Here is a 23302-nt window from a genome sequence, read left to right as displayed (position 1 = left end):
GTGGGCTTTTTTTTCACTAGTCAGTTATCCTTAGGACCACGGAGTATGGGGGAGACGGGCTTGCTCTTGGGGTCCACTGGCTAATTTCTTCTCCTATTTCCTTGAGCATCTTCTCTGTGTCAATGTGCTGTATGACATGAGGCCCATTGGTAGCTGCAATAAGCTCCCAGACAGAGATGTTCCCTGGGAATCTGAGGTTGAGAATTTGAACAAAACTAGGATATGTTCCCTGACTCTGATAACTCCAGTCTGCTGATCAGCTGGAGATGGACATGTTAATAGCTGACACGAATCTAACTGGAACAAGATCTAAGAGAGATGCGAAGAGAGGGCCAGGGAAGCACAGAGGAGTGAATGACTAACCCTATGTTGAAGCAGAAGTGACATTTGAGAGCTAAGTCTCAAAAAATGAATGAATAGTCACTCAATCGATGGGGAAGGGAAAGCCTTTTGGATTTCTCTGCCTTGTGTTTCTTCTCCTGGGGAAAGACCTTCCCCCACTTTACAGTAACCCTGCTCAGTCCATGAGACTCAGATGAAGCTAACGCTGCCTCCCTTACCCCGGGGTGGTACACAGTCCCCTAAGGGGCTGGTGATAGGTAGAGTGGCCAGGCCAGTACTGTCCAGGCGGACTGTGTATGCTGTGGGAAAGCCACTCCCTCTTTCCGCAGATATTTTGGTATAAGGATGACCACTGAGGGCTGCGAGCAGCTGACTCACTACCCAGTGGAGAGGATCTGCTGAGATCAGAGTCGGGCCAAGGCAAACAGCAAGGTAAGAGGGAAGGACACAGTGTCCTAGGTCCCCTGAACTTCCAGGTTATGTCAACCAATAAATTGTCTTTATTTAGACAAAAAGCCTCCAATACATTGGCAGAGAAACAGCCATTTGTAAAGAATGACACCATGAGAAGCCAGGGTGTGCTTTAGGGTGGTGGCAGGGCCAGTGGGGCAGAACTGAAGATGTGTGAACGAGCAGAGGCTGGGAAGGCGGGCTGGGGCAGGTTTGGAAGGGACTTGCCTTCCTGGAGGGTGGGTCATTAAGACTGTAAGTGTGAGAGTGATATTAACAGACGTGAGTTTGGAATGTAACTCTGGTGTCATCATGGAGAAGAACCTGAACCAACAAAGAATGGACTCTGGAGTCCAGGGAGGGAGGATTTAGGAAGGACTGGTAGAGAGATGAGAAGGCCTCTGGGGTTTAGAGAGCCCAGAAGGTAAGAGGAGGAGCTGAGAAATACTAGGAGATGAGAAGACAAAGCTCAGTGACTGGGCATGACAGAGGCAGGGCAGGAGTCTGGGCAGCAGGCTCTACCTCCTGTCTGCTCCACCTAATAGCTAATGGGGATCTTACCTAAACTCTTTAAGCCTCAGCTTCTACATCTGTAAAGTGGGAATGATGACAACCAACACTTGATGGAGCTGTCGGAGGACTGAAGGGACTAATGTACGTAAAAACACTTAGCACAGAGTTTGGCACAAAGTTACACAATTAATGAGAAGTGTTGTGCGGAGGGTGATCTAAGGGTGACCCTAAAACCTCTAATTTAAGAATCTGGAAAAATGCAGAGGACTTGATCAGGGTAGGAAATGCTGAAGGAGGATGCATTTTACAGGGAGGGTGAACGCAAATTTATTTTGGGACATGTTGAGTCTGATGTGCCTGTAGAACCTGGGGGTGGGAGTGTCTAACAAGCAGGGGGACCTCATAACTTGAGGTTCGGTGGCACTAGCGGTGGACAGCCACTGAGGCAGTGCAGACGAGAGATGGCTAAGGACAGACATGACACCATGAGGGCTACAAGGGAGCAGCCAAGAAGGAGTTAGGGAGCTGTTAGGAGGCAGGAAATGTGAAGAGGGAACTGTTTCAATTGTGGATAAGCTGATAGAGAACAAGATCCATCTCTGTTTGGGGACTGTGGCCATCTTTGAGTGAGGAAAATGAGATTTGAAACCCAAGACCACTTGACTTGCTAAGGAATCTCTGGCTCCATGTACAGGGCTGTCCTGAAGGGGTCCTGGGTGGCCCTCAGGTGACTTGCTACCCTTACCTCCAGATACTGATTAGCCAGGCGTAGGGCACGATTGGTGATGTTAAATATATCCCTCCAGTTGAAGTTGTCCACATCGTCAGCCTGGCCCTCTCGAGGCCCGTTATAGAGGAAGCTCAGGACGGCTTCAGCAGTGATGCCTTCCTCACCAAGCTGCCTATTCCAAAAAGCTTTTACTGTTGGGTTCTCCAGAGTGTCCTTGGGAAGAAGCAATACAATTACAGCATTTAGAATTCCACAGGATCTCTGGTCTTGTTTTTAGGCCGTTGCCAATTTTTAACAAATAGGATAGACTCTAAGGTTCCCTAAAAATCTAGTGGGTTTTCTTCTATCATAAAGCATATCTAGCTATATCCTGTTTTCCCCCTATACATAGGTCTCTATAAGAAAGGAGAGATGGGGGAGGGGGCAGGGACATGGTATATTGGAAGCTTTCTTTTTCTTAAGGATTTTCTTTGGTTTCCTTTAAATTATCTCTGCTACGCAGGACTCTTATCTCCTGATTTTGCAAAATGGAAAATGGAACCAGGGAGACACATTTGACTATCTTTGCAGTTACAGAACTGGCCCCTTGTGGAGATGCCCCTTTGAATCGGAGGCCCTCATGTATATGCATAACAGTGAAGAACCTCAGGAGGTCACTTGTCTTATGATGGTTCTTGTATTTCCCCAGTTTCAGAAACCTGTGCTGTACTTAGTCACTCAGTTGTTTCCAACTCTTTGTGACCCCACGGACTGTAGCCCACCAGGCTCCTCTGTCCATGGGATTCTCCAAGCAAGAATACTGGAGTGGGTTGCTATGCCTTCCTCCAGGGGATCATCCCAACCTAAGGATAGAACCCAGGTCTCCCGCATTGCAGGCAGATTCTTCATCATCTGAGCCACCAGCAAAGCCCTAGGTCCCATGCAAAGTCAATGATTCCACTTAAGGACAGCTTCAAAAACTGGCGCCTGTTATATTTTGATCTAATTCCAGGGAAAGTTTTGGGAAGAGGAAACAAATGGAACTTTCCTGGCCCTTCTCTTCCCCTCTCCCTCCCGACCTCTAATGCCATCCGTACTCTGATCATGCTCATCTGTGTGCTCTTGTCAAAGAAGTACCAGATCTGGGGCCCTACTTCTTCCCAGACTTTGACCAACTTCCTGACACGCTCCAGCTCTTCAAACGTCGAATTAGCCTAAAATCAGACAGAGACAGCAAAAGAATGGAGAGAGAAAAAGTAAGAGAGAATCTTTGGTTGTACCTTTCCTGTCACTAACCTTCAATGTTTAGGAAAGGGTTTTCAAGGAAGTGTCTTTATTTTCTCAGTCAACTGATATTTCCCAGAACAATCGGCTATTTCCCAGCCTCCAGGACTGACAGAATCTCATTTCTCAGTGGTATTCCTAATATTGATGATGTATTGTCTCAGAATCTCATTAAAGCTAGATTTGGACTCCCTGTGAGCAAATGCTCTCCCTCCCTTCCTCCCTATCTTTGTCTATTCCCGGAAGCCAGGCTTCAGAGAACTGTGAACCCCTCTCTAAGGGATAGAATTTAGGCAATGAGGAAGAAAATATCATTGCAGGCTCCATAGAGAAGGGAGGGTCCAGGCAGGGGCACCGGTGCAAAGCCTTCCCATGGGAGGAACCAAGTGTCCACTGAGCAAAAAAACAAACAGAAGGCTACCACCAGGAGGGCACAGTACAACACACACACACACTCACACATACACACACATGCATGCACATACACTCTCATTCTACTGGACAGCCAGAGGCAGAAGGCAGAAGGGACAAGACCAGCTGGGACCTTACATTCTTCAGTATCCTGCGTGTTGCAGGGGAATCTGGAGTAAAGAGGATTTTTCCCATCAACAAAGGTTTTGCTGCCCTCCAGGCTATTTTGGTTAGAGGGTTTGACTCCAGGTTCTGGATCAATGCGTTACAAAAGGTCGCTGTCAGGAGAGAAGGGACGGATTTTATAGAAACTCCCTGTTATTCAGCTAAACATAGTCATTAGTGTGTTCAAATCACATGTTTCATTCAACTATATGCTGGAGGATTTGACAAATAACCTAAATTAATAGGCTGCACTCCACCAATAACAAGCTCATCATTAGTAAGTAACAAAATGCCGCAGTGCATCTCAATAAAGGCCTCATCAGAGAAACAAAGGACGGGGCTTGCCCTCACTTTCTTTTTTTTCCCCCCTGCTTTAGAAGAAGGTTGAGAAGCCTGCTTGCGATTATTAAAAGGAACAGAGGACATTCTCAGATGAAAGGGACCGAGAGGCCAAACGAGGCCTTCACTGGAAATCTCAGCTTTAGTTTCAATAATTTCGCTTCAATTAGCCGCTTAACTTCTTTGTTGTGTGTGGCTATCTTGGGGCCCAACTGCTTTGGGTGCGTGCCTCATTGCCTCTTTAATTTTTAACTAGTGGGTTAGGTTGCATTTCATCTATACCCCACCCTCCTTTACCCCACAGGAGCCAAAAAAAATAGGGAAAAGTGGGAAAGATAACTTGCAAGCAACTTGCCATTTGGAACACGATTCAATAGTACTCACACGGATTTTCACCGCATTGTGTTTGTAAAAACATCCCCCAGCCATGTTTATTTGCCAGAGCCCTTCTGACCCCAGCTCTGCTTACAACTCTGGGCTGCCTCCTCATTTATCTTTCTCTTCCTCTAGAACTTAACCCTAGTTCAATCAGATCAGTAGGAAATGTCCCCTCTGTTCCCTTTCCAAGCGGGTCTCAGTTCTTTCCTTGACTCACTTCCAGATTTCTTTCTGAGCACTGCCCCTCTTCCTACTTGGGGAAATGGACTCTGTGCAAGGAGAAGCCTCTTTGCCCAAAGCTGATCAACAAAACCCAGGGTAAGTCAACCCCAGGATTAATTTCACCTGCAAGTGTTACCCTATCAGCTTAACCCAACATTAGAAGCCAATTTATATGCAGGACTTAGAAAACTTACTTGTTCTTTCGTCATAAGAATAGATAGGATCTTTCCTTGTGGAGTCGATCCCTAGAAAGGCCTTATAGTTATTGTCTTCGTACCAGTTGAAGGAGAACACCCGAGATCCTCCTCCCTCGGGGTAGCCACACAAGAGGTCAGACAGGATGCCCATCAGCTGTGTGAAGGTCTCCGGGCCACCAGTCTGCACAAGTGGCCTGGTCACCCACAGCAAGTCTTGAACACTTGGCCGGTGGATGAACTATGGCAAGGCAAAGGCTTCAGGTCATTCTAAGGCAGTCAGAGTTACAACCCACTGTGAAGCCAAAGCTCCAAAGTTTGGGGAGATCTCAGCATATGAGTTTGATTTCCACATTTAAAAGAAAACATAAGTATTCTTGGCGATCTTTAATCCAGGTGTGAAATAAAAGCTACTGCCATCCACTCAGGCCCTAGGAGGAAACTAGGATGAGCCTTAAAGAAGATAAAAGAGTTAACTTCCAAAAGCATTTTAATATTACTTCTCTTTCCCAGTTTGTTTAGTGTGAATTCCCTGGGAATGTATCCTTAGCGAAATGTAGAGAATATTTCTTTGTAAGTCAGTTCTTTGGTTCTGTTATTCCCACCAAGATGGAGCTACTGGAAAAAACTGGGAAATGAAATGGAGGAGTAGCTCTGTCTTAGAAAGGCAAAGTCAGGGCAAATTTGGTCTTTGGCCAAATAGTTTAGAAATTAGTTTCTTATATTTGGAAAATTATCTTCTTATTAGCTTAGCTTTACCAAATGTGGACTGTTCCATTTACCTGAAATGTGTGGTTTGTGGTTTCTTTCAGTCTATGTGTGTGTGTATATATTTTAAGATCGAAGCAAATATAGAACAAATAAACTCTCCATTCCTGGAAAAACTCTTTAAATTCTGCACCAAACTAAGAAGAGGCTGGTGGTCCTCTCTCCATATGGGTACTGGTGGCACTCACTGGCCTCATTTTTTGAAGGTGAATCTATAATGCTGAGAACTAGGTTAAGGGCTGCCCGAGTTGCCAAGATATCAGTTTCCATACTACCATTTGACTTTAAAGGAAAATACAAAATAAAAACCATGCTGCTTTTATTCCCCAAACACACTTGGTTACCTGTTTTCAAAGGCATATGGAGGTCTTAAAAACCCATTCAATCAGGTGAGACTGAAAATAGTTCTCCTACTGCAATAAGTGATGTTTACCTGTCATCGCCTCTCTGTCCACAAGCCAACACTTGCCCTCTGAGACTGTTGAGTGCCGTGGAGAATCCACATAGTGAGTCACGCCTATAATCACAGTCTAGGCTTCAATAATAAAGATGGAATCTCAAATTGCTTTAATAGCAGTAAGCCTTATGACAGTCTTGTAAGAGGTTATTACCATTATTATGTTGCTCATTTAATCAAAGCGCTCAGAGATGAAGAGCCTGTTCCAGGGTCAAATGGTCTAGTATCAGTTAATATAAACAGGGCCATCTGCTTCAGTGCAGTTCACGAATGCTAGACTTGTTATCTAGTCAGCCAAGAAACTTTCTGGAACTCCCACATGGAGTTAAGAGTGTTGATTTGCTTTGGAGATTTAAAAAAAAATTCTCTATCAACTTCAACCCTATTACACTGATATACATTTTTTAAATGCTTATGAAGAGAAGAACGTTAAATAGAGACTCCCACTACAGCAGGTGGTCATCAGTACAATGGGCCCTTTTCTAACTTGCCCTGCACAGCACTCTGCCCAGGCTGAGCTTAGTTTTATGAGGACAGATTCTAACCATGCAGTTTTCAAGGTTGGCAAAGCCCAAATCAGCTGAGAATACTGGAGGGAAAAAAGTTTGGGGGAAATTATGTTTCCCCTTTGCCTCTCTTTCATAATATTCATTACATGTGAAGCTAATTGTTTATTTCACAGCTCTCCTCCCTGCTGGACTACACATTTCACAAGGCAGTGACCATATATCTGTCTCTTCATCATCGTGACCACAGCACCTCTCATCTGTTGAGTGGAAAATCGTTTATATATGGGCAAAGGCTTGTGTATTTGATTAAAATGTGCACATCGTTTATAAAACAACATCAAAAAGCCACTCTCTTTGTGATGAAATGAGTAAAGTATGTAAGACACTTAGAGTCTATAAGTATATGCTATTACTATTAATGGTATAGATTTATGTGGATTTTAAGGGCATAAGAGAATATAGGATCATGTCAGAAAGAATGAAAAGACTTGAATTCAGTTGTCAGTCCCCTGATAATCCACTATACCAGTTAAAGTGTTGTTTCCTTCTAGGTGTGAAATTAGACAAATGGTTCCTTTTTGTCTGCCTCCAACTCAGGAGCATGGAAAATTAAGGATATATGAACAGGTGTTTTGAAATTGCTAGATGGAAAAATCAAGTGTATTTCTCCTTGGATGGGTCTGAGGTACAATTAAATTATTTCATATATTAAGTGTGATAAAACAGTGAAAAGATATAATGGAATTATATTACTATCATCAAGCCACTTACTTCTTGAATTCTTGGTGACATATCAGATAATATTCTTCCCCAGGATCTCAGATTCATACCTTGAGAACGGCTGTCTAGGAGTCTGGGAAACTGTAATTGATAGGAAAAAAATATTTTAAAGACATATATATATGTGTGTGTGTGTGTGTGTGTGTATAGTTCTACATATGCACGTTTGGTGCTATCTGATCTCTGGTATGCTGGTAAAACATTTCCTACCTTCTTTCTGATTACAGGACCTCTTCTGCAAGATTGCTTTCAAAAACAAGTTTTTGTCTAATTGAGAAAATCAAAGGTTCTTATTCTCAACCCCGCTGAACTAGTCAATCACAAATAGTTTCATGGTGACATTAAATACACCAAAGTGATTCTGATTGCTGGTTTAGTAACACCAAACAAGACTCCTGGAGGAAGGAAAAGAGAGCAGCTGCTGGTGCGAAAAGGAGGCTGCGTGCAGAGGGTGCCCATCGGTTCACCTGGGCTTTGCGGACACTCGCAGGCTTCCTTGTCATTGTTGTCCCTTTATGTCCTTTCCAGACAGGTTGTGTTTCTTCCTCTGTTCAGCACCAATCTCTTATGGACGTGCCAACTCCAGCACCTTTCTTTTCAAAGCTGCTGCTGGCAGCCTTGAATAGAGAGAGTAGTTCCCTCTCAGAGTCTCTGTCTCACGCTAGTGTTCTAGTGATCCCAGGCCTGTGCAGCAATACAGCGCTGTTTGCGTGTTTTCCACCGCTGCGGGGAAGGTGGAAGTTCACGAGTTTTCTGGCTCTGAGTCCCGGAGCCTGATGTGAACACCTTGTTTGCCAGAAATCAAGTTCTAGTCCTGAATGAATCACTTCATTCTTCAGAGTTTCAAAATGATTGAATCACCAGTTCTCTGTTTTTTTTAGGACTGAATTCTAACTTTTGAGATGGTGATTCAGACTCAAGTGTGCCCCTTGAGTAGGCCTGGAGGGGATCTGCATTTTAACAAGTTCAACATATAATTCTCATTCATATATTTGTGGACCACAAGCCACAAGCCTTGCCTTCTCATTTGCCAGTACCACTCTCCTAAATGCTGGGGGTACTGACGCAGCTGCAGCAAAGCAGAGAAGCAGGTGGAGTTAGGCTTTGAGTAGCCTGGCTATTTCTAGCTGTGGCCCTGCTCCCCTCTCTCCTGGCTGTAGGTGCAGGAGCCCTCATATTTCTCTTTGACTCTGAACTGAAGAATAAGTGTATGTACACTTATGGAGCATTAGCATTTCACACTTACTTTATAACTGCAATATGAAAGACCTCCTTATGCGTGAGAGCTACAAAGCAGCAGCAGGAGAATTTTCTAGACTAAGGAGCAGTAAAGCCACCATTGAAACTGTAACCTTGAGAAAAGTCTTTTCTCCTTAACCTTTACACTGGTCCCAGACTTTGGTCTTGCCATGACTACTTTGCAAACTCCTTGAAAATAGCTTCAGTGTTGGGCAAAGTACTTTAATTCCTGTTTTCCCATAAGATGGTGGGGCTGAGAAGAGTAGGTAGGAAGGGAGGAACCCAGCAGGTAAAAATATGTGCCAATGGTAAGATATCACTCAGTCCTGCTGACTTGCCTTCCAAACTACCTCCAATAAGAACTATTACAGATGAAAGGGGATATAAGACATAACCAAGTACAATGCTACTGTGAACCTTATTTTGACTTTGATCTGAACAAACCACCTGTAACAAGCAAAGGGAAAGTTAACATAACAGGGTATTAGGTATTATTGAGGAATTAATTTTGTTGGGAGTAATCATAGAACTGTGGTTTTGTTAAAACAAGTTTTTATGTTAGAGATACATAGGGAAATATGTGAGGGTGAAATGTGTGTGATTTGCTTTAAAAGACTTCAGGGACGAAAGGAACAGATAAGACAAGAACAGCCAAATGCTGATAATAGTTGAAGCTGGGTGATGGGTACATGGGAGTTTATGATGTTATTTTCTCTTTTATAGTTATTTCTATAATAAAATTCTAAAAATAAAAAGGTTTTTGCATGCATAAATAAATTAATATTGCATGAATACTCTTGCCTCTCTTTGTTCTTTCCTCACTAAACTGTTTTGCTTAAGTTCTCTCTGCTTCTTTCTCAGAACATCTTATCACAACAGCCTTCTTGCTGGCCTCTTGACCCTAATCTCCTTCCTTCAGATGCACTATAGCCTGAGTTACCTGACATGACAATACAATCATGTTACTTCTCCTGCACAAAGATCCTCCGTGGCTCCCTACTGTCTCCAGGAGAGGTCAGTACCCGTGCTGGACACATGACTTCTCGTGAGCTGGTGCGTGGCTCCCTCTCAAGCCTTGTCTCTTACTTTTCCTTCAGAGTCTAGACTTCATTCTACACCCCCTAAAGTGCCGGTCCCTTTCTCATGCTTCCTGGCCTGTGCACATTGTCTGCCTCCTTCCTCTGCTTGGTAAAGTTTTCCTCATTCTTCAAGGCTGATTCCTAAGACCACTATCTATATGAAAGACAGTGTTCTCATGGTAGATTTAGATGATGCTTCTTTTTATATGCTTCTTCACATACCCTTGCTCTGTTGAGTTTTTTAAGGTGCCCTGTTTATTTCCTTCCTTGCACTCTTCACCATAGGTAATTATTCTACTGTTCACATGTTATCTGTCTCTCTTATTATACTCTAAGCTCCACGTAGACAGGAACTATGTCTGTGTGTTGGGCACATAGTAGACATTCAGGCACATATCAAATATGATGAATGAATGCTCATAGCAACAAGCAGGTGCCTGCTACTTCATGAAATGGTATGCTTACTAAGGGCAGTGCATAGGTAGATAGGAAGATAGATAGATAGGAAGAGATTTATTATAAGGAATTGGCTCATGAAATTATGGAGGCTGGCCAATCCCAAGATCTTCAGGGTGAGTTGGTAGGCTAAGTGCGTATTAGTCGCTGAGTCATGTCCAACTCTTTGCCACCCCATGGACTGTAGTTCGTCAGACTCCTCTGTCCATGGAATTCTCTAGGCAAGACTACTGGAGTGGTTAGCCATTCCCTTCTCCAGGGGATCTTCCCAACACAGGGATTGAACCTGGGTCTTCTCCACTGCAGGTAGATTCTTTACCATCTGAGCCACCAGGGAAGCCCAAGCGGGCCAGAGACCCACAAAGAATTGGTGTTTCAGTTTGAGTTCAAAAGCAGAAAAAGAATCAATGTCCCATTTCAAAGCTAGTAAGGCAGGAAGAATTCTCTCTTACTTGGGAGAAGGTCTTCCCTGTTCCACCCTTTATTCCCACATTTCTTAGAAGAACAATTCACATTCAGTGATTCATTTCCTCACCAGCACTTCCCAGTCTCCTACCTTCATCATCCTACCAAGATGCTTTCACTAGAATCCCGTTTTAGAGTCTAAGGGATGCTTTTGGTTCTGGTCTTTTCAGACCTCTCTGCTCTTGACAATTTGGTCATGCTCTTTTCCTCCATGACACTCTTCTTGCCTGGTTTCCTCTGTTCTCTCTCTGCCTGTCCAACAAGTGCTTCTGCTTCCACCTTCTGCATTATGTGCTGAGGTTCCTGAGGACCTCCATACCCTCGCTCTTCTCACTCCACACACTCTGTCTGGGTTTTTTCATTCCCTTAATCATTTAATCCACTACATTTTTGTTGATGACTTCTAAATCTGCATCTCCAACTTTCAATTGTTTGTTGGATAATTTGCTCAAATCCAATTTGTCCTAAACTGATCTCATTATGTTCTCCCAAACCAGCTTCCGTTCTGGGATGCCCTTCCTCAGTTGGTGGCACTGCCTCCTGCCGGTCACCAGAGCTGGAAGCCTGGGGGTCACGGGTGATTCTTCCCCATCCCATTGTCAAAATCCAAGCCTGAAGATCTAGAAGCTGGTGCTGGATCTGAGTGTGGGCCAGGATGAGCCATCAAAATGCAGAGAGGGGAGCAAAGAGAAATAGGAAAGACAGCCTTAGAAAGAAGTTGGAATCAAGGGATGGAGACTAAAGAAGCTGTGCAGAGAAAAACAAGCAGGGTCCTAGATGATGGGAGGCACCTAAGAGAGACGAGAAGCCCAGAGGCACAGAAGATAAGCAACTGTCACGTTCATGCACCCAGAGACTGGACAGCAATCAGTCAGTCACAGCTCCTATCACTTTTAAGTACTTTCTCTTCTTTGTGAGTTTGTTGTGTGTTTTCCTCACTTAACTGTGGACTAGATACTATCTATGCCTGTGCTTTGCCTCAGTGGACAGCTTCTTTCCATCCTCTCTCCTTCATCTCCATAGACTCTAGGCACACTCTGATCTTAAAACTTGATCCTGCCTCAAATTCACATGTTTAAAGCATCTGTGTCTCTGTCTATAGCTATATTGATACAGGTAGATAGATACACATTTTTAAGGCTCTTAATTTTACTTTTGAAATTTGACTTTGACTAACTGCTCTATACAGTCAGCAAAAACAAGACTGGGAGCTGACTGTGGCTCAGATCATGAACTCCTTATTGCCAAATTCAGACTTAAATTGAAGAAAGTGGGGATAACCACTAGACCATTCAGGTATGACCTAAATCAAATCCCTTATGATTATACAGTGGAAGCGAGAAATAGATTTAAGGGACTAGATCTGATAGACAGAGTGCCTGATGAACTATGGATGGAGGTTCATGACATTGTACAGGAGACAGGGATCAAGACAGGGACCATCCTCATGGAAAAGAAATGAAAAAAGCAAAATGGCTGTCTGAGGAGGCCTTACAAATAGCTGTGAAAAGAAGAAAAGTGAAAAGCAAAGGAGAAAAGGAAAGATATAAGCATCTGAATGCAGAGTTCCAAAGAATAGCAAGGAGAGATAAGAAAGCCTTCCTCAGCAATCAATGCAAAGAAATAAAGGAAAACAACAGAATGGGAAAGACTAGAGCTCTCCTCAAGAAAATTAGAGATACCAAGGGAACATTTCATGCAAAGATGGGCTCGATAAAGGACAGAAATGGTATGAACCTAACAGAAGCAGAAGATATTAAGAAGAGGTGGCAAGAATACACAGAAGAACTGTACAAAAAAGATCTTCACGACCCAGATAATCACGATGGTGTGATCACTGACCTAGAGCCAGACATCCTGGAATGTGAAGTCAAGTGGGCCTTAGAAAGCATCACTATGAACAAAGCTAGCGGAGGTGATGGAATTCCAGTTGAGCTATTTCAAATCCTGAAAGATGATGCTGTGAAAGTGCTGCACTCAATATGTCAGCAAATTTGGAAAATTCAGCAGTGGCCACAGGACTGAAAAAGGTCAGTTTTCATTCTAATCCTAAAGAAAGGGAATGCCAAAGAATGCTCAAACTACCGCACAATTGCACTCATCTCACACGCTAGTAAAGTAATGCTCAAAATTCTCCAAGCCAGGTTTCAGCAATATGTGAACCATGAACTTCCAGAGGTTCAAGCTGGTTTTAGAAAAGGCAGAGGAATCAGAGATCAAATTGCCAACATCCACTGGATCATGGAAAAAGCAAGACAGTTCCAGAAAAACATCTACTTCTGCTTTATGGACTATGCCAAAGCCTTTGACTGTGTGGATCACAATAAACTGTGGAAAATTCTGAAAGAGATGGGAATATCAGACCACCTGACCTGCCTTTGAGAAACCTGTATGCAGGTCAGAAAGCAACAGTTAGAACTGGACATGGAACAATGGACTGGTTCCAAATAGGAAAAGAAGTATGTCAAGGCTGTATATTGTCACCCCGCTTCTTTAACTTCTATGCAGAGTACATGATGAAAAACGCTGGGCTGGAAGAAGCACAAGCTGGAATCAAGATTGCCGGGAGAAATATCAATAACCTCAGATATGCAGATGATACCACCCTATGGCAGAAAGTGAAGAGGAACTAAAAAGTCTCTTGATGAAAGTGAAAGAGGAGAGTGAAAAAGTTGGCTGAAAGCTCAACATTCAGAAAACTAAGATTATGGCATCTGGTCCCATCACTTCATGGGAAATAGATGGGGAAACAGTGGAAACAGTGTCAGACTTTATTTTTTGGGGCTCCAAAATCACTGCAGATGGTGACTGCAGCCATGAAATTAAAAGACGCTTACTCCTTGGAAGGAAAGTTATGACCAACCTAGATAGCATATTCAAAAGCAGAGACATTACTTTGCCTACAAGGTCCATCTAGTTAAGGCTATGGTTTTTCCAGTGGTCATGTATGGATGTGAGAGTTGGACTGTGAAGAAAGCTGAGCACCAAAGAATTGATGCTTTTCAACTGAGGTGTTGGAGAAGACTCTTGACAGTCCCTTTGACTGCAAGGAGATCCAACCAGTCCATCGTAAAGGAGATCAGTCCTGGGTGTTCATTGGAAGGACTGATGTTGAAGGTGAAACTCCAATACTTTGGCCAACTGATGTGAAGAGCTGACTCATTGGAAAAGACTCTGATGCTGGGAAAGATTGAGGGTAGGAGGAGAAGGGGACAACAGAGGATGAGATGGCTGGATGGCATCACAGCCTCGATGGACATGAGTTTGGGTGGACTCCGGGATTGGCGATGGACAGGGAGGCCTGGCATGCTGCAATTCATGGGGTTGCAAAGAGTAGGACACGACTGAGTGACTGAACTGAACTGAACTCATTTAATGAATGATCTGGTACAATGTCTAAGCAATCACTGCAAATACTTAGTAATGTTTGTAAAGGGAAAGACTCTGGTCTATAAACCAGTTTTTAAATTTAGAATTTCATGAATATTAAACTGAACCATAAAGTTGAATAACATTACCTTTCTTAAGGATTCAATTTAATGTTTATTAACTTTAATTCTAAAGCTTTTTCTTTGTATTTTGAAGCCATTATTTTTATTTTTAGTAAAAGGTGAAAGATTTATGTGATCTGAAGAGAAACCAGAGTATGATTAATTTTTTATTTTTAGATCTCAAACATTTTTGTAGGCCTCTGCAAACCCTGTTGCCCTTAGTTGCTAAGTTATCATTTTAGGGGCTAATAAAACAGCCTACCCACTCCATCTCACCCCATCCTCACCCTACTGGCCAGTCAGGTCATGTAAAACCACCTCATCTTCTCCAGAAAGGTTTATTCCCCTTCACCGTCATGCTCTTCTTGTCCTGCTTCCCCGTAAGTTAATGTACCCCGTCTAGTTGCTCCTAAATCCTCTGTCCATTTATCACTTTTACACTGGTTTGCTATTTTTTTTTTTAAGTCATCTCTCTTTCTGTTGTTGTTGTTTTAGTTGCTAAGTCATGTCTGACTCTTTTGTGACCCTGTGGACTGTAGCCCATCAGGCTCCCCTGTCCATGGGATTTCTCAGGCAAGAATACTGGAGCGGGTTGGAGATCCAGGGGATCTTCCTGACCCAGAGGTTGAACCTGTGTCTCCTACATTGGCAGGTGGATTCTTTATCGCTGAGCCACCTGGGAAGGCCCTCTGTCTTTCTACTATACTGTAAATTCATTAAACATAGGAATACATTTTTTTTAATATATCTTCAGAGTATGGTACATAGTAAATGTGCAATAAATGTGTACTGTATCATTTAATGAGAAAATAAACACAATCTAGTGGATAAGAGACAGTCTATTGTGATTTTAGGTTCAATGAGAGATATTTTTACAGGATACAATGGTGATTTACAGAAAGGGTGTGGTCGGCTCTGCCTAGGAATGGGGGAAGCTAACACTTGGTTATGCTTTGAAAGAAGACAAGGTGATGATCATGAGAGTGAGGGCAGTGTTTATGGACAGAACAGGAGGGCCAGGAATTTCAGGAAGAGGAGGAATGTAAGGAGAGATGGCAAGAGAGACTAGAGGGCCAGCCAGTAAGAATAAGACCAGAAATTTGGGGAAGGGGGACAGGAGGAACAACTGCTGGAGGTACGTTTTTGTGTTTGGTTAACATTTTCCTTTTCAGTCTTGTCTGTTATATAGAGTGAAGTAAATCAGAAAGAGAAAAACAAATATTTTATATTAGTGCATATATATGTGGAATCTAAGAAAATGGTACCCTCTTTTCTGGGCAGGAATAGAGACACAAATATAGAGACTAGATGTGTGGACATGGTGGGTGGTATGGTGTGGATGAATTGAGAGATTGGGACTGACATATATACTCTGCCATGTGTAAAATAGATAGCTAGTGGGAACCTGCCATATAGCACAGGGAATTCAGCTCGCTGCTCTGTGATGACCTACATGGGTATAGGGTGGGAGGGAGGCTCAAGAGAGAGGGGATATATGTGTGAATATAGCTGATTCATGTTGTTGCACAGCAGAAACTGACAATATTATAAAGCAACTATATCCCATTAAAAATAATTTAATAATATTATGTTAATATAAATATTTACTGAGTTCCAGTTGTATCCCTGGTACCACAGCTGCAATGCCTTTCCTAGCTCTTTCCAGTGGAGATGATAAATAATGAGGATCTTGCACTCGAACCTCTGTTTTAGATACCACCGACATCTCAGAATAGTGCTCCCCCAGCCCGTCTCCCCAGGGAACACTTCATATGTGTCTGGTCACCAACTGTCTGATTGATGTTGCCATAAATTATAAAATAACTTTCCCAGGCTCCCTCCCCCAGTATCTATTCAAATTTGCATGGATTGTTCCTGCCAAAAGAACCGGAAGGGACTGTAAATTTATTTGAATGGAAATATGAAAACATTTCTGGAAAAAAAGGTCACAGACCAAAATGGCAAGTATCATCATCTCTCTCTCTCACACACACACACGCACACCACTGTTTCCTATGCCAAATAAATTCTCTCAATTTCCCAAACAACAAGTAACCCTTCTATGTCATGACTGTCCTCAGCACTCAAGTTGAACTCAACCCGTTTAAGACCTGATTAGATCTCATAAGGAAGATTGGATATACAGATAGGGCCATAGAAAAGTAGGTCTCTATCATCTTCCATCAGCTATGGGAGGTCTGAGGGGTTCCTGGGCCTTGGTCCAGAACTTGAAAAATGGATACAAGGTCCTACCCCGTAGCCAAGAAAATTCTGGTTACATGAAGTCTCTGGGTTCTCAAGGGACGAGGTACATGCCTGTCCTTTGGGACTGTGTAATATTTTTTCTTGAGGCAGAATAAACTGTATTCCCTGCTAACAGAGAAAGCAATGGTAACCCACTCCACTACTCTTGCCTGGAAAATCGCATGGACGGAGGAGCCTGGTAGGCTGCCATCCATGGGGTCGCGAAGAGTTGGACACGACTGAGTGACTTCACTTTCACTTTCATGCATTGGAGAAGGAATTGGCAACCCGCTCCAGTGTTCTTGCCTGGAGAATCCCAGGGAAGGGGGAGCCTCGTGGGCTGCTGTCTGTGGGGTCACACAGAGTCGGACAGAACTGAAGTGACTTAGCAGCAGCAGCAGCAGCTACTAAAAAAGTCTCATTTGAGCAATTCTTGCTGACACTTTGGATCCGACAGGTTAATCAAACAGATGCCATGCTGTCAGCACAAAAAAAGGCATGTTTTATGAGTTGAAATTTTTGTTTTACTTTCTCTGATTCAAAGAAGGCCATCTGGAAACCAGTATTGATTTCTAAGTTGAGGATATAACACAAGGGTGAATAGGTAGCCTTGGGTTAAAAGTGTCTTTACAAGGATAACGTGGCCTCTGGGAACTGGTGGAGGGCTCTGGAGTAAAGGGTGAGCTTCTGTCTTTAAAGCACCCAGACAGAGGTGAAAAGCAGACGAAGCGGTAGGCAGACAGTGAGGGGCCCACTGTGTTTAATTGTGGGCCGCTACAGGAAATCCAGATTTATCCGGGAGGGAAGTTGTTGCTAGGCAACTGGAGGAATGTAGATTTGAAGCATGTTTGTTGCAACCTGACAGTTGTGAAGCATCAGATGAAAAGAGAGGAAACCAGCTTCAGCGGTGAGGGGGCAACCAGGAGGGGACACCCTGAGTACCAGGAAATGCGTCATGAATAGAGAATTCAGACTAAATCACTCAGAGCAGTGGGGAAATGCCAAACTGTCTCTACCGGGAGAGGTCACAGAGACAAGCTGTCTCCCAGAACTGGGGAGGAAGGAGGGGCAGAGAGTCTGAATGAGAGGGTGGGCTCTTGAACAGACAAGTAATGGGACTCTCTCTGGCTCAACAGAAACTGGGCCTTTTTCTTTCCGCGGTGACTTCAGTTTTGTTTTCAGTATTTGTGGCTGATGAATGCAAAACTGAGTTTGGAATCTAGGGGCAGCCAAGAGACTACCCCTTGAAATAGTCCTCTTCCTAGTCTGAGGGTCTGGGGGTCTGGGGAGGAAGAATGTCCCACCTAAGTGTTTGAGGAGGACACTTCTGGGAGTGGAGCAATGAGGCGGCCCCCCACAAAGCAGCCACATTCTTATTTTTGTAAGAGCAAAAATGCTTTTTGTTTCAAAGTGCTTTTCTACCTCTAATGTAAATTTCACCACTGAATCCTATGAGATCCAGGGAATAGGTTTTGCTGTCTCAATTTTACACATGGGGAGGCTGAGTTCCTTGCAAATGACAGCAAGGAAGGGGCCAGTGCAGAGCCAGGACCAGGCCCCTGACCATCAGGAGACCTTGTGCACCCCAGCAGGCTGTCGGCCTTCTGGTCCTTTCTCTGTCTCTGGGGTCCTGTGCTCAGGCGAGACGCTGATTACTTGATAAGGAGAATTAAGGAAGAATCTGTGGCTGTATTTTAAATCTTTTGGAAAGGATATACATGAATGGTAAGTAGGAAAGAAATTTTAATGCAAAAGCTCTTAACTTGGGGTCTGACTTCAGAGGCTTCAAGCGCCCCCACCTGCTGTGTGTCTGTGTGAACTCACATTTCTGTAGGGAAAAGGCTTAGAGCTGTTGTCACGTTCTCAAAGGCAGTCCTAATCTATAAAAAGATTAAGAACTACTGTTCTGGAGAGATAAGAAAACTCAGAGGCAGAAATCCTTCTTTAAACCAGTTTACCTTGGAGAAGACTGGCTGCCTAACACGTTGCTGCTCTATCTACAGCTACTGAATAAAGGCCAGAACCCCAGGACACTTTATCCTAAGAGCAATCTTTGCAGGGGACTGTTTGTGTCCTAAGTGACTTTAGTTTTGACCTCTCAGTCTTTTTCTCCTTTTTAAATTCATAAAACTACAACTCATCTGGTAAGAAAATAAGCCCTGGCCTATTTTAGGCTCCAGGCACCAGTAGGTGCCTGGAGCCTAAAAGAAACCATTGCAGGCCAATGCCAGTCAAGCCCACAATCCTAATATACATTTAACATACATTAATGTCCCTCTCTCTTCCATTTCATTTCTTTTTTTATCAAAATCAGCTTGCCAAAATGTTGAATTATAATAGACACATAATTTTGTAGCTGTAGAAAGAACAAATACTAATGCTATAAATCAGCTGTATTTGCTGTGGCTAAATAATTTTCAAAAAACTAAAAAATCTATTTTCTAACTTGATTTTCTTTTCACTCAGCCTGCTGCACTCCCCTCCACATTGCTGACACCGAGCACCACTGCTTTCTCTTCCTTCCCCCGAGACACCCTGCAAAAATGGGAGAATGTTGACAGCCCAAGGATTCAAAGATGGGAGGAGAGAGATCATGAAGTGAAGTCACTAATGGGAGAAACCATCACAAAATCCTGGAGACATGGGGCTTTTCCAGAGAATTTTGAGGCGGCAACGTCACCCGAAAACTGAAACGCATAGTTGAAATTTAACAAACTGCAACGAATGATCCAAGAGAGCAGAAACCACGGCCAGCTCACACTGAGCAGGGGCAGTCCACCCACACTTATTCCCAGTGATTCAGGAATTTAGGGAGCAGAGCCAAGAACAAAGCAGGACATTGAAAAGAGCATGTAGCAAGCACCCCCAAGATTGGCCTTTCTCCTGTGGAACTCAATCAATGTTCAGCCACCCCTTAGTCACAAAGACACAGGGAAAATGAAGTCAGAAAACAAAAAAACGTTTCAGAGTAGTAGTTGAGGGAAAGGAAAGAAAGCTGAATCATGTCACACTGGAAGCGACTGCAAAGGGGAAAACCATGGGCCAAAATGCCGGGGAGGCCAATTTCCTCTATCAGTGTCCATTGAGAGGGGGAAGGGAGGGAAACGCAGATTTCCCAGCAGCGTGGCAGGTCTTGGCACCCGCCTCAGTTCCCCTGCCGAACTTCCACAAATAAACATGTGGAGCTGAAGGGACAGATTTGCTTCTCAGCAAGATTTCAAAGCTGTGCACCAGGAGTCAGGGAGAAAACAGGAAGGATTGAAGGGGGAGGAGGAGGAGGGGGAGGGACACACACGCCTTGGGCCAGATCAGATGGGAAACAGCCCAACCCCTCACCCGAAACTGACACACCGTTTTTTATGAGGTGCAAGACGTTTCAGGTAGCCTCGGCAGTCTCAGTACCTCGGCCCAGGTCTGAGCTGCTGGGTTTCAAGCTGGGGGCGTTAGGTCTGAAAAGGCCACAGGTGAAGGCAAGCTCTTTCAAACCATCTCAACCCAGGTGAAAGCAAGAGGGGCTAATTCTTCTTGGAGTAAATCCAGTCAGCTGGCTGCTGTTTTTTTCCCAGTCTGCCTAGGTTACTGGGCAGAGAGAGAGAGAGAGAGGAGTGTGTGTGTGTGTGTGTGTGTGTGTGTGTGTGTGTGTGTACGCGAGCGTACATCTGGGGATGGGTGGGGTGGAGGAAGGCGTGGGTACTGCACTTGGATTATTTGAGGATGACAACACTCACTTCTGATCTCCAAGGGGCTGAGGAAAAACACAGCTGGCCCCAGTTGGTGCTGAGTCCCCAGCCCCCTTCTCCTAGTTTTCTTGGCTGTATGGCCGGTTTGGAGGTTAAACTTCCACCCACACGCCCAGGTCCTGACACAACAGGGGTAGGTGTCATGCAGTGGTTTAGTGAGTTGGCCCCTCTCTCTTTGTTAGTGAGCACCAATTTGGCACTTACTGAAAGCTTATTTATACACTGATACACATGTGCCTGAAAAACAGCCCAGGAGAACGGAAGACGCATTCCCCGCACAGGACCTAAGCTTGGCTGCTTGCCAACCAGCTGCAACAACAGCCCTGTCCCAGGGAGGCCTCTGCCCTGGCCTCAGAGCAGCCGTGCCTGGCCCATGCCCCTCTGAGAGGGTTGGAGGGTCTGCCCTGAGCTTTTCTGTGCCTGTTTCATCACTGTTTTTCTAAAAACATTGATAGGGTGGGTATAGGAGCAAAAGTCCCATCTTACTGCAAATAATTCCTTATAGGTTTCCTTCTTCATGTTGGTGTTAATTGCTCAGTCATGTCTAACTCTGCAACCCTATGGACTGTAGCCTGTCAGGCTCCTCTGTCCTTGGGATTCTCCAGGCAAGCATATTGGACTGGGTTGCCATTCCCTTCTCCAGGAGATCTTCCTGACCCAGGGGTCGAACCTGCATCTGCCTGCAATACAGACAGATTCTTTACCCTCTGAGCCACGTAGGTTTCCTTCTTTGTAGATATTTAGTTACTTAGTCCATTTGTCAGCTGGAAAAGCACGTTTCAAGGTCACCACCTAGGCTGTTTGTCCTCTTTGCTTGGCCCATGTGTCCTGTCTTGGGCAGGTCTTCCCCCACAGACAAGCAGGAGCAAGAAGATGGAAGGTAGGGCAACCCTATCTGCAGGGTTAGCCCATCTCCTGCCAGGGCTTTCTCCTCTTGGCAGTCTCTGGGTCAACAGCAGGGAAGACACTTCTGCACAACACCCTGGTCTTAGGCGTGAAAAGTGAAAGTGCTCTGAGGCCTTCGGGGCATTTGGGTACTATTATTATTACGCTTGGGCTTCCCTCATAGCTCAGTTAGTAAAGAATCCGCCTGCAATTCAGGAGACCCCGGTTCCATCCCTGGGTCAGAGAGATCCCCTGGAGAAGGAAATGGCTACCCACTCCAGTATGCTTGCCCGGAAGATCCCATGAACAGAGTAGCCTGGTGGGCTACAGTCTATGGGTTGCAGAGTCAGACACGACTGAGCGACTAGCACTCATTCACATGCTTGGTCTACAGAAATTAAGTCTGTAAATCAAACTCCTATGTTGTAGGTCCACAACTCTCAACCCTGGCTGGAATGAGAATGTCTGGGAAGCTTTTAAAAATGCTAAAAGAGAGCTTCCCTAGGGGCTCAGTGGTAAAGAATCTGCTGGCCAAATGCAGAAGACACGTGTTCAGTCCCTGATCCAGAAAGATCCCACATGCTGCATAACAACTAAACCTGTGTGCACATCTATTGAGCCTGTGCTCTAGAGCCTGGGCGCCTCTTCTACTGAACCCACATGCCGCCACCACTGAAGCCCGAGCTCCCTAAAGCCAGTGCTCCGAAGCAAAAGAAGCCATCACAATGAGAAGCCTCTGCACTGCAACTAAAGAAGTTCCTCTCTCCACAACCAGAGAAAAGCCCACACAGCAATGAAGACCCAGCACACCAAAAATAAAATACGTAAATAATTTTTTTTAAATGCTAAAAGCAATTGAATCAAAATCAATCAGCTGTGGGGAGAGGTGGTATTCGTAACTTTTAAAAGCTCCGCAGGTAACTCAGTATGCAACCACGCTGGAAACCACTGTTCTAGAGGCCAAATGTCCTAAGCCTCAGTGCTGTGACATGGCCTGTTTGTCTGTCTCAGGGTAGCTGGGAATTCAGTAAGGGTGTGAAGACCGTGGCTGGGCCCTTGGCCTCAGTGCCTGGTCCAATTCAGGTTTGAGTGCATGGACACGTGTACCTGGGTGGTGGGCAAGCACCCAGGGTCCATCTCAGGGAGGTGAGGGTGACCAACCAAAATTCTCTGGTTTCTGAATGCTGACACTTGCCAGAGCAGCATATAAAGACAGAAGAAAAAGCATGCTGGTCTTTCTTATATGATAAATAAACATCTGAAGTCAGTAGCCTAAGTTATGGGTCCAGACCCTAATGAACCATTGTGCCGAGGTCGCCCTTTGTCCTGCTGTATCCAGGCTGTCTGTCCTCATGCCCCAAAGGTACATTTGCTATAAAGGTGCTTCAAAAAGAGACACACGCCCCTACGCCTTTTCTAGCGCCCACAGGATTGCATATCCCAGGTACTCAGGGAACCTCCCACAGCTCTTCAAATACAAACCTACAAATGCAGGAGCTGGTCTCCCATGGTGCTGGGGTTCAGCTGTCCAGAATAAGGACCTTCATCACCTACTCACTCTCCTGTCTGAATCTGAAAACAAACTGAGAACTGTCTAAAATTGGGTTCCTCGAGGCACTTTGGACAGAGAAGTTAGAAATGCATGACTTTTTATTCTCCTGGCAGAGATCTTTTCTGGGGCCCTTGACTCTCAGTATCGGTGGCATCCATAGATATGACCCCTTTACCCACTCTGGATCCCCAGTGAACTGGGAAAATTATGGAGTGACATTTCAAGGAAAAGTCACACTGAAAGGAATGAAGTGTGAACCTTGCCATTAACTGTGGGGTCTTGTTTAACTTTGTTTTTAAAGGCCTTCACCTTGCTTTTAAAGACAAGCTTAGGGCAAATTTTCTACTTGAGAGAGCAAATTTAAAAAAAAAAAAGCAAAGCAAAGCAAAAATCCACAGTGCTTCGCTTGTGGTGCAGTGGTTAAGGATCCGCCTGCCAATGCAGGGGACACAGGTTTGATCCCTGGTCTGGGAAGATCCCACGTGCCATGGGACAACTAAGTCTGTATGCCACAACTACTGAAGCCCACGTGCCCCAGAGCCTGTGTTCTGAAACAAGAGAAGTTACTGCAGTGAGAAGCCCATAGACCACAACTAGAGAGTGGCCCCCGCTCGCCGCAACTAGAGAAAG

The 23302-nt window shown here is 44.5% G+C and overlaps 1 protein-coding gene and 1 long non-coding RNA gene across 3 annotated transcripts in view; one reads left to right on the top strand and one right to left on the bottom strand.

Moving 5' to 3' along the window:
* The window catches only part of ABCA4 (ATP binding cassette subfamily A member 4), a 144415-nt gene that overhangs the window by 94117 nt on the left and 26996 nt on the right, over positions 1-23302 (bottom strand). The window contains exons 7-11 of one of the 2 annotated variants that reach the window (XM_025288233.3): positions 7513-7602; positions 5008-5248; positions 3848-3987; positions 3112-3228; positions 2051-2248 (exon numbers count right to left, since the gene is read on the bottom strand). In XM_025288233.3, the coding sequence (XP_025144018.3) occupies positions 2051-2248; positions 3112-3228; positions 3848-3987; positions 5008-5248; positions 7513-7602 (786 nt within the window). Of the gene's footprint in view, positions 1-2050; positions 2249-3111; positions 3229-3847; positions 3988-5007; positions 5249-7512; positions 7603-23302 lie in introns of those variants that run through there. The other variant, XM_044944665.2, reaches the window with a different exon arrangement.
* On the top strand, positions 673-21856 carry LOC112585620. The gene is made up of 3 exons (XR_003110106.3): positions 673-774; positions 18962-20691; positions 21550-21856. It is a non-coding gene; the product is annotated as an uncharacterized LOC112585620 (long non-coding RNA).

The sequence above is a fragment of the Bubalus bubalis genome, chromosome 6 (assembly GCF_019923935.1).
Source record: "Bubalus bubalis isolate 160015118507 breed Murrah chromosome 6, NDDB_SH_1, whole genome shotgun sequence".
NCBI classification, from domain to species: Eukaryota; Metazoa; Chordata; class Mammalia; order Artiodactyla; family Bovidae; genus Bubalus; species Bubalus bubalis.
Note: the sequence above shows the minus strand (reverse complement) of the source record. Positions and strands in the feature narration are given on the sequence as shown.